This window comes from Chrysochloris asiatica, unplaced genomic scaffold (assembly GCF_000296735.1).
Source record: "Chrysochloris asiatica unplaced genomic scaffold, ChrAsi1.0 scaffold00016, whole genome shotgun sequence".
Taxonomy (NCBI): domain Eukaryota; kingdom Metazoa; phylum Chordata; class Mammalia; order Afrosoricida; family Chrysochloridae; genus Chrysochloris; species Chrysochloris asiatica.
Genome location: NW_006408534.1, coordinates 23,267,443 through 23,281,484, shown reverse-complemented (window position 1 = coordinate 23,281,484; position 14,042 = coordinate 23,267,443). Strand labels below are relative to the sequence as shown.

At 38.6% G+C, this 14,042-nt stretch overlaps 1 protein-coding gene across 1 annotated transcript in view; it reads right to left on the bottom strand.

Annotated features, from left to right (window-relative positions):
- Nucleotides 1-1,436: 1,436 nt before the first annotated feature.
- The window catches only part of APOB (apolipoprotein B), a 53,453-nt gene continuing 40,847 nt past the window's right edge, over nt 1,437-14,042 (bottom strand). The window contains exons 26-29 of the mRNA XM_006835248.1: nt 5,733-13,064; nt 4,449-4,563; nt 4,162-4,345; nt 1,437-3,020 (exon numbers count right to left, since the gene is read on the bottom strand). Of these exons, the coding sequence (XP_006835311.1) occupies nt 1,437-3,020; nt 4,162-4,345; nt 4,449-4,563; nt 5,733-13,064 (9,215 nt within the window). The remainder of the gene's footprint in view (nt 3,021-4,161; nt 4,346-4,448; nt 4,564-5,732; nt 13,065-14,042) is intronic.

Genomic DNA, 14,042 nt, shown 5'->3' with positions numbered 1-14,042 from the left:
GTGGATTCTGACTCATAATGACACTACTTAGACTTTCTGAGACTGTAAACCTTTATGGGAATAGATCGCGTCACTTTTCTCTCATGGAGTGACTGTTGAGTTAGAGCTACTGGGCTTGTGGTTACCAGCCAAATGCTTAATCCACAGTGCCACCAGCATTCTTTAAAGTAGCAATAGACAAATACACTTCTTTTTGTACGTAATGATTGTGTGTTTTAACCGTGGGCTTCACCAAGGAGTGTGAAGGCTTGACAACAGAATGTTAGAGGTTGCAGGTATCCTGGGGTAAAAAAGAGTCTTTTCCAAACAGACATCTTATAGGACTGGCAGTAGGGGATGGGGGCAACCTTCAATTTCTTATCCTCTTTATTCTTCAGTGAAACTAACTGGAATGTGCTGTTTTTATGTGTCATTTTCCCAAAGGAATTAAATGACAGTTGTGTTGCATAGGTGCTTTGCAACCTGCTAGTGCTCAGCTTGGATACTCTGATTGGATGTTAGAAATGGTTTGAGATGACTGGATGTGGCAGGCGAACTCCTTGAGTTTTAGCTACCCTTGGGATTGTTAGATATTAGATTTGGAAAAATCAGGAAATTCCAGAAATTCCAGAAATGTCCCTCCTCTCCCATCCTCACCTGCTTTCTCTGGAACAGAGCCTTCTGAAATTCCTACTGCCTTAAAGCCCCAAGGACTAGTCTACCTGACCATCCCTTCTCCACAGGCTAAATAAAATAGAGGACTTGTTGGCTTATCTCACAGTTCAAAAGAGAGCCATGCCTGGCAAAGACCTATTGGTTGTTGAAAAAGATCTTGCAACATATGAAGACAAGATGGATACTCTTTGAGATCAAATTATGTGATAGATTTTGTGAATAGTTTTTCCTTCTCACTTGGCAAATGCTATCCCTGAGACCAATCAGTTACTGCCCTTTCAGATGGCAAAATATTTTCCCCTTTTACTCTATCACTCAAACCACAGTGAATGTTCTTCTAGAGTTCTTGAATTGCCAGAACATTTGAATCAATGCCCTTATACCTTTATCTTTTAATACAAATACGTCACGTTGAGTGGTATGGTACATAATTCATTTATTTGTGGCCCCCCCATCCCCATCTCAAGTTTACCAAAATAACATGATTATTTTGTTTAACTTGAAAAAATGTTCCTAAGACTCCAGAGACCTTAAGAACTCTGATGCCAGCTTCAGTGCAGGTCTGGTTCTTATGTGTTTTGCTTGTAGTTAGCTGCTTGCTGTAGGGCTGGCTTCCTACCCAGCTGTGGCAAGTGTTGGTCTAGTGACTTCTAGCAGGTCACCACATTTCTGAGAGCCTTGCTCAATATATGGTTGTATCAACACAAACAGTTTGAATTATTTCCCCAACTAGGTAAATGTTTAATTGGGACAGGGGAATAAATGAGAATTATTTGGAAAAATTAGAAAGTAATAATGAGTTCTCCTGGGGCAACCTTGATGTAGGGGCTCAAATCATTGGCTGTGTTCAATTGCAGCTTTTTCAGTGACTCGGTGATATATCTCAGAAACATGAGGTACTCTTGAATGGTCAGGTCAATCACCCTTTGGATGTCAGAAACACATTTTTCATAGCAAACAGAGAGTTGGTCTGACAGACCCTGTAGTTTATATCTGAACTGTTGGTGGTAAGCAGAAAGGGTTTCCTTCACTGTAGTGGTCCAGCTTTTTGTTATATCCTGAGCAGGAGCTGAGAGCTCTGCCATCTTCTCATTCCCTTTCCCCTCTTCATCCATAAGGATACAAAGATATTCCTGGATATTTCCAAATACCAAGCGAGCAGCACTGTCAGCATAGTTGGAATGCAAGTCTTTGAGGATGATTACTAGGTGCTTGATCAGATTCATTACTTTTTCTTCAACTTCATAATATTTCATTGTCCAGCCAACCATACTTGGATCAAAATATTCTTCCCGAAGAGCCTTTATATACTGGTGGAGCTTCTGTAACTCGTGAGAAGCTTCCTGAAATTTGTTTTGAACAAGTTCATTAAATTTACAAAGGTTAAGATATAGATTTTCTTTAAGGAAATTGAAAATGTATGAAATGTATTTGTTGAAACCTCCTATGACATCATGTTGGAAACCATTAATGAAATAAGACAGTTTCTTCTCCTTTAAATGAATTATGTTACTTTCTATCACCCAGAAACATTTATGTAGAAATACCTGAAGATTAGTGAGCATCTCTATACTCTTGATAGACTGAAGGTCATCAAATGTCTTTTGGAAATCTTCTGAAAAAGATTTCAACAGTTCTATAGACCACAGAAATTCATCGACTAGTTTGTACTTTGTCGAATCAAAAGGAAATTTTAATGTTAGGTCCTTGACAAATTCTGATTTCTCTCTTAGGTCTTTGAAATAGGACACCAATATTTTTAGCCCATATTGGATTTCTGAATTTAACTGAGACAGTACCTTTCCTACTTCTCTTATGATCATAGTGCAGACTTCATCTCCAGTATATGTCTTGGCTTTTCCTGGGAGCTGGAATCTAGTGACTCTCAGAAATTCGATAAGTGAGTCAATCAGATGTTTGACTGCTATATGGTATTTCTGAATTACTTGGATTGAACTGTCATAGGCCTTATTTGTGAGACTGTGAAAATAGTCCTGGTACAAATTCTGGGCTGTGTCCTTCCACTGCTGATAGTTCCTAGAAGTGTTGCTGGCAGCTCTCTGAAGCCCCATCTCCACCTCATCAATCCACCTCACAGCCCTCTGATATGTCTGCTCAGCACCATTCTGCAGACTTCTTCTGAGTCGTGGGGACACATCTCTCAGGTCCAGTCCTGTATGCTCACGGTGGTATGTGTTGACATAGTCATAAAGGGCCCTTGTGGCTTCGGGCACGTTGTCTTTGACAGAATTTAGCAATTGGGAAGCTGCTTCTTCTTCCCAGTTAACTTTGATTTGAATTTCATCATCAGACTCTTGGTATCTCAACTCAGTTTTGAATATGTAGTGTATTTTATCTGTAGAAGACTGAAATCAGCAAAAAAAAGAATTAAAAAAATATGTTTTCAATTATCCTGATTATATAACATACTACACTAAAGCTTCATACTTCATTATCAGCTAAAAGTAGAAATCAGAGGAGTTTAAAGTAAAAAGTAAAAAAAAAAAAAAAAGATTTATCATTCATATGGTTCATATGTCAGTTCATATGTTTTTTTTTTTTTTTTGTGGTTAAATAAGTCCACTATTATTAGTTCTTCTTTACCACATGTGCTAGAAAGGATGGGGGAAAAAAATTATGGTGTTTACATAGTGACATTTACATTAAGGCCTTCCAAAATCTGAAAATCAGAAGAAAAGAAGGAACAGAGAAGGCAGAAAGGAGACCAGGAAAGACAAATTCAAGAGCACAAAATAGAGCAAAAAAAGATCAAATCTAGAGTCAGTGTAGTACGCTTCTAGAATACAAACATCAGAAGCCATTTGTTCTCCAAGTCTTTGACAAACTGTTGTAATAGAACCTGATTATGTCTTCTCTGTTAATGGCATCTTTGATTCGGCTACTACAGAGCTTGTAAACGACATGAGAGACATTTGGCATATCTTATCTAACAATTCTAATGTAAACAAGAATTTTTAAGCCTTAAGTAATCCAGAACCTATCATCTGAAAAATATACTCTGCATAAGGGAGAGTTTGCACATGATTTTAGGTGATGAAACACAACCCTCACCTTTCTATATTTGTCCCTAAATAATTAAGTTATAGTGGTAGTTGTTGTTATGTTCCGTGGAGCCGATTCTGACCCATAGCGACCCTGTGCAGGGTTTCAGAGGCTGTAAATCTTTATGGGAGCAGAAAGCCTCATCTTTCTCCTGCGGAGCAGCTGGTAGTTTTGAACTGGTGACTGACTGTGAAGTTAGCAGCCCGATTCATAACCACTATGCTACCAGAGCTCCTTTGAATGTAAATGGGTGTAATTTATATAATAAAATGGTAGTAGAATGTAATATTTGCATCTAATTATTAAAATCAGTAAAAGTCTCATTCAGTTTGTTTTTCATGTAGTTTTTGAACACCCTGAGAGAATACTTCACACAGAGTTAAATTTCTCCATCCAAACTCTCTATTTGTTCTTGGGATGTCTAACCCACTAGCTGGGACTCACCTGAGGGCGATAGTAAAGGTCCCATTTAAGAGTATCTTTATCTTCTTTAAAGTCCATAAATACAGTGCCTATGGCTGGGGAGGCTACTGAGGAGGAGAGGCTGTGCTCGTCTACTTGGTAGCGCAGATAGACGTCAGTGAATTTTGGGCTGGTGATGTCAAGGCGCGTATCTCCTTCCCAGTACCTGAAAGCAGACAAGCGGATGAGTGATGATGGAAGGGATTCTGAGATGGTAAAATTTATAATGAGTTATGAAAAAATATGAACTCTCAGCAAAAGTTCCGTACATAAGTCTTTGATATTTGCCTTCTTCTTTATATTCTGCGCTGAAGTCAGGATGTGAAAATGTTCCTTGGGTCTTACAGACCAATGTGCCATCTTCAAATTTGTGTGTTCCCACAACTGTATAGGAGAGATATTATAGTTCATTAGACAAATACCTATAGGTCACATACATTTTCATTGAAATAACAAGGAGGATTCCATTTTAACCAATTATGCTAATTATACGTTTGAAACATACCATGTGCAAGCTATGACTTTTTATAAATATAAGAAAATTATTTGTTACTTATTTTTAACAAATAAATTTCATTTTATTATATAAAAATTGATTATCTTTTTATGTGCTTCTTGTGAATGCTAATAAATTTTCTACAGTATGGCTTTTGCATGTGAGTTATATATGGATTGCTTTCCCTATTCTTTTTTTTTTTTTTTAATGTTTTGTTGTGAATTATTTGATAGTTTACATGGGAGAACATTAGTTTTACATTCCTCTCCATGCATCATCAACCAACCAAAGGGTATACCCTGCAAGCCTGCCTCCTACACTACCCCCCCCCCCCCCACACACACACACACACACCAGTCTTCAGCACACGGTCACTCTCCCTCTCTGGATCTAAAGTCCCCCTTGTTCCACGTCATCATCTCTGCCTCCATCTCATGCATCACTGCTTCTCTGGGTAGGGTCCTGTTGATGGTTCTAGGGACCTCCACTCCTAGACTATTAGTCACTCCCTTCCTTGCTATAAAACACCTGCCTTTACATTTCCAATGCTCACAATCAGTCCTGATAACAATTATTCACTATTGTATCACAAGAGACCCATCTGCATTTCATTTTATCAGCTCCGCCTAGAAAGACTGGATATTACTCACTGGAGATTCTGCCTTCCTCCAGGCCCCTTGGCTCTAGTTTCCCTCTTGAAATCTTGTAAGCCAGTCACTTCTTGCCTTTGTAGCCGCCCCCACCCCCATTTTGGGTAGCCAATGTCCAAGTTGTCTACTCTGTGTGTGGAGGGGGTGGGCTTTCCCTATTCTTTTAAATTTTGCTATAGAGAGGTGCTGTAGGATAAACACTGTAGTGCAAGGTCAGTTTGAACTGCAAGATCAGTGGTTCAAACTCACTAGCCACTCCTCGGAAACCCTGTACTGGGTCCCTGTGAGTCAGAACTGACTCGACGGTGCTTAACAACAACAAATCATGTTGAAATGATCAATTATTTACTTACAATTATTACTGAGAACACACAGTATTTAGGAGATTAGTAAAAACATTTACTTACTATTTAGATCATACTCCAGGAACTGTAGGGTTGAACTGCATGTGGCATCCAGAAATGTTTCAAAGTGATCTTCTTTGTTTTTCAAGCCAGCACTCCAGGTGGCATTATATAAGGGAGAGGCCACTCCAAAACGAGCAGTCAGTGATCCAAAAAAGGGAATGAAGATTCCAGCAGGTACAGATAGCTTAATGGAAGGAATCTCAATAGTCTGCTCAGGCACAGTGATAGTTGGCAAATCAAAGTCTGTAATCTTGTTGGCCATTTTATTTAGATCCAATAGAGTACTGTCAACTGAAATACTCTTTGGAAAGGTCAATTGTGATACAATTAACTGAGATCCAGGCACTGTTACCTCAAAAAAGGGAGCAGAGGAGTCTTGTGGTTCAGAATATTTTATCAACACATCAACTTCTGGAAATTTTACTTGGGGTAGTATTGGCATGTTGAGGTCAAATGATGACGTACTTAGCTTCTTGCTGATTTTTATTTCCTTGAAGTCAAGTGTGTATGATGGAATCTGAAGATTTGTAAATGGGATGTTGAAAGTAGGAATGTTAAGAACTGAGTCTGGATCATTTATGTTCAGTCCAGGGATAATGAACTCATTGGCCAGTTCTTGCACAGGTAAAGAAAAATAGTAGCCTTTGGGGTTTTTGGTGTACACAAGGGCAGTTGAAGCATGAAAATACTGTCTCCTGTCAATGCTGGTGGTTACATCCAACTTGAGGAGATCCCATAAGCTCTTGTTATAAATTGGTAGGATGACTTCTTTGAGAAATGACAGGTGTCCTTCTAAGGATCCTGCAATGTCAAGACATACCTCTTGCTGGTCACTAGAAAACTGTACAGTGTTCTGGAGAGACCCAGCAAGAACCTGGACCCCACTTTTCCAGCTGACCTTCTGGTTCTCGGTGTTAACATTCAAAATTACTTCCTGGCCAAAGTAGGGGATATCAAAGAAGGAATTGGGCTGGCTTGAATGAACCTGAACAAGAGCTGACATTTTCCATGGGGAGAGTTCCAGAGTGGCTTTGCCTGTATGCTCACCAGATGTAAAAAAATTGTCTGAGAGCCATAGCAGGTTTTTTGTATTGTGCTCCCAGATGACATATATGCGTCGGAGATTGGCTTCTCCAGCAAAATTTTCTTTAACTTCTACATTCCAGATACCATCAACTTTGGAAGCTCCTTGCAGCTTCACTGAAGACCGAGTGCCCTTGGAATTCAAGTATGTGTTACCCTCACTGCTGATAGTTCCTGAATATTCCCTTGAAAGGACTGTACCCTTGACATCTCCTTTGGTAGACGATTCAATGGAAAAATAGGAAGTGAGACCTTCTAAGCTGAGTTTGTGGTCAACTGCCCCTTTAGCAGTAGAGTACAGCTTGGAGCAATTGAAATCATACTTGAACTCAATAGCTGAAGAGACAGTAGGCTTTGACTTGGTATTTGCATTAAGTTCTTGCTTGAAATTCATTCTCAAAATTGGAATTTGGACTTTCGCAGTTGTTGTTACAGATGCTTCCATGTTTTTCTTGGTTAAGCTAATGGTACTGTCATGACTGCCTTCCACAAATTTGTTACTCAGAGACAAAGCTGTGGCTAACTTCAACCCTCGTTTCCTTGTCAAACTTGAGGTGCCCTCTAATTTGTACTGTAGTGGATTAATAAAGGTAGAAGAGGAAGAAAGAAAATGAGCAACAATATCTGACTGATTATAAAGTCCTGCATTGGTATTCAATGTGATGATACTTGATTTAAAGGAAAAATCATAGGTAATATTGCCCATGGCTGGAATAAAGATGTTGTTTGAGGTTCTTGGTACCTTGAAATCTGGAAAGGAACGTTTGTGAAGACTCCTAGGGACATGAAGGACATTAAAGGATTTGGTAAGAAAATCTAATGCATTGTCTCTGCCTTTCTCAAAATGCTTGTTGAAAGATTTGATGTTCTGACTCATAAACTCATTAAAAATATCCACAGGAATTGAGATGGGATATTTGTCTTTGTTTTTCTTATACTGAGCCTTTACACTTAAATCAAAAGATTGCTTTGTTGTTTTTAAGAATTCCTTCAAGCCTGTTCTTTCCCATAATGAGAAATCTTTCAGATGGGGAGTTTTGAGTGTTGTGTAAGGTAGAGTCATCTCAGGAATTGTTAAAGGGATATTTAAGAAATCCAGATTGGCTTCACCATTCATTCCTACGTGTGCTTCCATGGTGTTCTCGTTGTTTACAGCAGAGAAATTTTGATTGTATTTATACTGATTGAACCTGGCACTGGCTTGCCAACTTGCTTGCTGGACTCTAGGACTCAGAAGCAGTGCATGATTATTCAGGAAGTTTATCTTCCCTGTCAATTTTAATGGAAAACTAACTTTTAGATTCCCTTCATTGTTTGTAGATGCTGTGACCTCAAATGGCTGTGCTGAAAGGAAAAGAGAATTTTTCAGAGTTCCAATAACTTTCCCATTTAAATGAGCATCATGGTTGCCACTTATCTCAGCCTTCATGTCTTCAAGCAGTGCTGTGCCTTTGGCAGTTAGAACACTACGGCCTACATACTGGGATTCAGCTTGTGACTCAATTTCAAATTTAGAAAAGTTGAGGAACCCAGATTCCCAAACCAAATTTTGGTTAACTCTTAGGTGTTTACTGTTGATCTTATTGGACAAACCAAAGGAAGTGATGGGTCCTTCCACAGTGAGACTTATTTGTGATTCATGTGTTCCTTCATCAGAAAATTTGGGGCAGGCCCATTTCCATGACCCTGTTCCAGAAGAAGTCCACACTATGTGTCCAGCTTCCACCAGTGTCTTCATTCCATTGCGCAGGTCGGCCTGACTGGAAAAGTCCAATTTGGGGATGTTCAATTTGTGGACATACTTTGTGTTGCTATCCAAAGTAAACTGTTGGTTTATGTTGAGGAGCACACTGTTACTAAGCTCCAGTGTATTTTTTTCTGTTTGTAAACTTGCCATTGTGTCTGATTTTCCCTCGATAGCATTTTCAGAAAATAGCACTTGACTTGCATGCTCTGTTTTCAGGTACTTGCTGGAGAGTTTCACAGATTCCTTCACAATCATTGGATTGATCTCAGAGTCTGACAATTGTGCATTTGCTTGAAAATCAAAATTGAGAACTTCTAATTTGGATTCCCCTTTGGCAATGAAGGAAGCCACAATCTCTGCCTTGTTCACCGAAGTGGTCACATTTTGAATGCCAGCATTTGTATCTAGTGTGAAAAGTGGAGATTGGATTTTCAAAGTACCATACAGCTTGCCAAAAGTGGGTAGTTGGATTGTATGGAAGATTTGGGGAAGCTGGAATTCTGGTATGTATAGACTGGGGACTTCAAAGTCTCTAAGGTTGAGATTTGGGATTACAATTTCCGGAATTGTGAAATCTAGCAAAGAGAAGTCTGGCAGAGTGATTGTCGCAAGAAAGGTGTCATCCACCTTCAGATCCCCTAAGTACACTTCTGGAACAGGCCACTGCAGCTCACTGCTTAGCATTTGGTCAATGGTTCTGATGAGCTTTACTTTAATTTCTACCAAGTCAATTGTAAAGAAAGGAATGTGAAAGGTATTGAAGACAGTAAATTCTGGTGTGGTAAACTTGGATGGGATTTTTATATCTTTCAATGTCTTGAAGTTTATCTCAACTGATGGAATTCTCAAATCTGTCAGGGGAACTGTGAAGTCAGGAGTCTGATAAGTGGCTTCTTTAAGAGCACGAAGACTGATTTCAAAGGCAGGCATGGTCCAGAACATGGTCTGGATTTCAGGAAATATGAATCCCTGTTCTACCAGTCGTTTCAGGTTTTCAGCCCAGTCTTGGATAGAATACTGTTCTGCAAAGTCAGTAAGGTTCTTAGCAGCAAGAATCCACCAATCAGAAACATAAGTGACAAGGGTTCTGTAGACCTGGCTTATCAGAGACAAGTATCGCTGGAGTTCCTGCTGAATGTCCATTTGGTACACTCGGTCTCGTATATCTTCTAGGGTCTCACGGAATTTGGCTTTCATGCTAATAAAAGATGCTGAACCAAAAGCATCTTGTAGCCAGTCAAGGAGTAAGGTTAATTTGGTGTCCTTAAGGTTTTTGAGATAGACTGAAATCACTGCTTTGACCTCCTCTACAAACACTTTTAAGGCTTCAACTTTCTGTGGTAGCTCCACAGCCAGAATTTCATGATTGATTCTCTGAGTCACTTCATGGATTTTCTTGTTGGTTTCATCCACAAACTGGTTGTAATCAAATGACTTTAATTTCTTTACCAACATGTCAAGGAATATGTTTACATCTATCATAAACTTTTCAAAATTCAATGCTTTAAGCTTTTTGACATTGTTATAAATATACCCAGCCAATTTCTCAAAGTAAGCTTTTATCTCAACTTGTTTTAGGGCATTGCTTAGCCTCTGAAGAGTTTCCTTCAACTTAAATTGGTGGGCCAACTGTATTGATTTATCCATTAAAACCTGAATTTGTTGGTCTATTTCATACTTCTTAATTAACTCATGGACTTTGGCTCTAAAATCATTGATGATCTCAGTTACTTCAAAATCTTCAATCTGATTTATAATGAAGTGTTTAACATAATCGATAATGTCCTTTATTCTTTGAATTGGAATTGTAGTTCTCAATTGATCTAAAACCATTCTGGTATCAATAATCTCAAATTGTTGTTTTAACATTTCGGAAAGGTGCTGGATGTCTACATTCTGTACCTGTGTTCTGAGCTGTTGCAGTTTTTCTTGTATCTGGATTCTGATTTGATATTTAGTATCCATATTTTGAATCCAAGCTTTAGTACTACTTCCAATTTTGTTAAAATCAATCTTTTCAACAAATACATATAGATCATGGATTATTTTTATTAAGTTTACACGAATATGATAATATTCATCAAGAAATTTTAATCTTTCAGTGATTTGGTCAATAATCTTAGCAATGGTTATTTTTAAATCATTCAGGTCATAATTATCTTTAATATACTGATCAAATTGTATCACATATGTCTCTAGTTGAGACAGTTTTTCATTCAAGTTGATTTTGGCATTATCTAATGCGATTTGTAGATCATTTGCTGTAATTCTGTAATTTTGTGTGAAAGCAGTTAGTTTCTCCTTGGCATTTATAACTTGTGCCTCCCAATTGAATGCATTCAGATAATCATTAACTTGTTGTGGAATTTTGTCCAGGGCTGTTCTGTATTTCCTAGCAAATTGGTTAATATTGATGTGTTTCAATTCTTTTTGTATGCTTTCCAGTACAGCTATAATTGCTATTCGATTTCTCTCAAAAGATTCTGGCAGAATTTTCAAGAATGGGAGATTGATGGTGTGAACATCTTGGTTCTTGTCATACTTCACAGAAGCTACAACAGTGAATTCTTGGGGTTGGTCAGCAACGTCTCTCATCTCTAACACATCAATTACATTGACTGGCTCAGTAAATAAAAATGGCACATTCACTGGTGAGTCCAGCACAGTGAGGTCAGCCAGGGCACGTCCACTAAGTTCCACACCCACTTTTTCTTTAGTGTTGTAAGCATCCAAGTCCTGGCTGTATTCATTTTTGTTCAGTTGGGTCTTCAGTTTCCAGGTAACTGTCTGCTCAGTTGGAATAAGCAGGGCACTGGCTTTGTGATCAAGAGCAGTGTCAATGCTTCTTTTGGACATGAGATGATGACTTGTGGATCCTTTGTAATCATGAGAGAAAGTAAGGGATAGAGGTTTTGCTTTCAACAGGAATTTGCTGTAGAGTTGTCCAGTGTGTTCCCCCCAGAGAACCAGTTTTCCATTGCCATTTGTATGTGTATCAATGGTCATTGTAAATGGTGTCATTGCAGAATGGAAAACATTGCTGAAATGCAGTGAGTCTGAATTATAGTTTGTACTGATGTCAAGGGCTGAAGATAGCCCAGCAATGTCTGTGTTGAACCGATGACTGAACTCTGCATCCTGAACCTTAGCTACTGTGTCTGCTTTATAGCTTGCTGATAAGTCAGCGTAAGAAATGGTGTAGATATGTTTTATCTCATTATTTTGGTAGGCTCCTTTGATGGTACCACCCACATTCAGCTTTAGAGGTGCTAGCTGTAATTTGCCAGTGTTGGTCAGATCCAGACCATTGTATTTCAGATCATTGTTTAAAGCAGTTATAAGAGAATAGGGCTGAAGTTGTAAATTAAAATTTTGCTTATAAAATTTGTCAGAGCTAAAAATGTTGTCAAGTTTTGAAGAGATGCCAAGTGATAAGCCTGCAATGTTCAGACTATTTGTGTAGTCCAGTTTCATTTCATCATATGACCCCATCATATCATTTGAAAGCTTAAGTCCTTCTTGATTGATTTTGAAGTTGAAAATATTTTTGCTGTCAACACCTAGAATCATTCCTTGATAAGCACTGCCCAAGGATACCTCTGTGAGGGTGACTTTTCCATCTAGATTGAATTTTGCATTATGTTCTCTGAATCGCCCATTTGTTGTTAATTTCATGGATGCTCCTGAGAGGCCAACTCCTCCATTTAGCTCATTCTCCAGCACCAATGGGCTGTACTTCAAGTTGGTAGTTGCACTGGTAGACAGTCCACCTTGGCCAATCCTTAGGGTTGCCTTGTGAGCACCACTGTTAATTCTGTCAGTACCCAGAACGTCAACATTTAATTCAAGTCCATGGGAATTGAGTGATCCAGAAAGCAGGGCAAAGAACCTCAGTGCATTATAATCAGCCTGATACTCAGAACGTACCAATGCATTTTGTTTAGAGAAGGTCATATCCACCTTGCTGGAAGTGGCAAAGTCCTTGTACTTCCCATTGGTGTCAGATTTCAGAGTCAGTTCATAGTTCTCATATTTCAGGGAAGCTGTATTTTTAAGGAGGCCACCTTGCAAATCAGAGGTGGAAATAAAGTTGAGTGCTCCATCTTCATATCTTCCAGTCACTTGGTTGGTACCCTGGAGGTAGGAAGAGTCAAACCTCAGGTTGGATTCTCCATTTAGCTGGTCTGTAGTAAGATCTCTCTGATAAGATAGGCCCCAAATGCCTTTTGTATAGAATGAAGAGACTCTAAACTCTCCATCCACCTTGATTTCTCTGACATACAAATGCTGTTTCGTTCTAGTATCCAAATGAACTGAAGCAGACATCTGTGATCCTCCAGCACTAGTAGCATCAAATGTTAGTAAACCTTTTGAAGCTGGACTATTTCCACTTTTTTCTACATGATTGAATTTGATATTTGAATACATAAATTTGTGGTGCAGATATCCATCATATGATAATGTGAATGTGTTCCTGTCGTCATAGGTTGTTTCTCCTAATCCTAAAAAAAAGTGGGGGTGGGGGGACAAAGCACAAAACTTTCATTAAATTAAGTAATAAATTTTCAGAATAATCCCTATGTTGAAAGCCTTTGAGCAATAAAGTCCCATTTATCTGAGTTAGTCATGCAAAAGTCTCCTTATCTAAACACAAGCTTAAGAGACATTCCTCCAGAAAGCCTTCCCGGACCACCACAAACTTTGTTGTGTTACTTTATCAAGTACCTTATATACATCACCCTATCATAATTACGCTCACATTGAATTATAACTGCTGGCTTATCTGTCTGCTTTCTGCATCACTGCCTAGTAGAATATTTGATACATATGTGTTATGTGTTCAGTAATTATGTCTACTGGTTGAAAGCCTGAATACAAGAATGAATGAAGAAAAAAACCTCCAAGTAGCAAGAAAAAGGTCTGTAAGAAATCCCAAGTCTTTTCTCTTTTAAAGGGGCTCTCTTATCAAAGATTGTACTGAAATTTTCCTTGCATTCTTTAGTTAACATTTGTCCACCAGCATAACAAGGTCCTTCAATCTGGCTTTTACTTCTCTTCCTAGCCTCATTTCTTATGACAGTCTTCACAGAACCTCCTCTTGAAGTGGCTTAGTCCTCTTCTTGGCCCTGCTTGGCCTCACAGGGTCCTACCTTAGCCCTGTGTTCACTGCCTACTTCAATACCTTCATGTCAGGAAAGTCAGCCCCTTGAGACGGTCACTTCACTCCCCTGAGACTCAATTTCCTCATCTGTAAATTTAGGTAGCTAATAATATCTACATCATAATGTTGCTGATATAATTGTATGAGATAATGCATGTATTTGTGTTTTTACAATGTAAAAGGAAATATACAAATGGATGATATTATTTCTCTGTCATCATCAAGAAACATCTTTACTTCTCTTTTCTAGTATTAGGCTTGTGTGATTTATATTATAAGACCATGAAGGATACAGAAATTCAAAGGCAAGGTCCCTGTG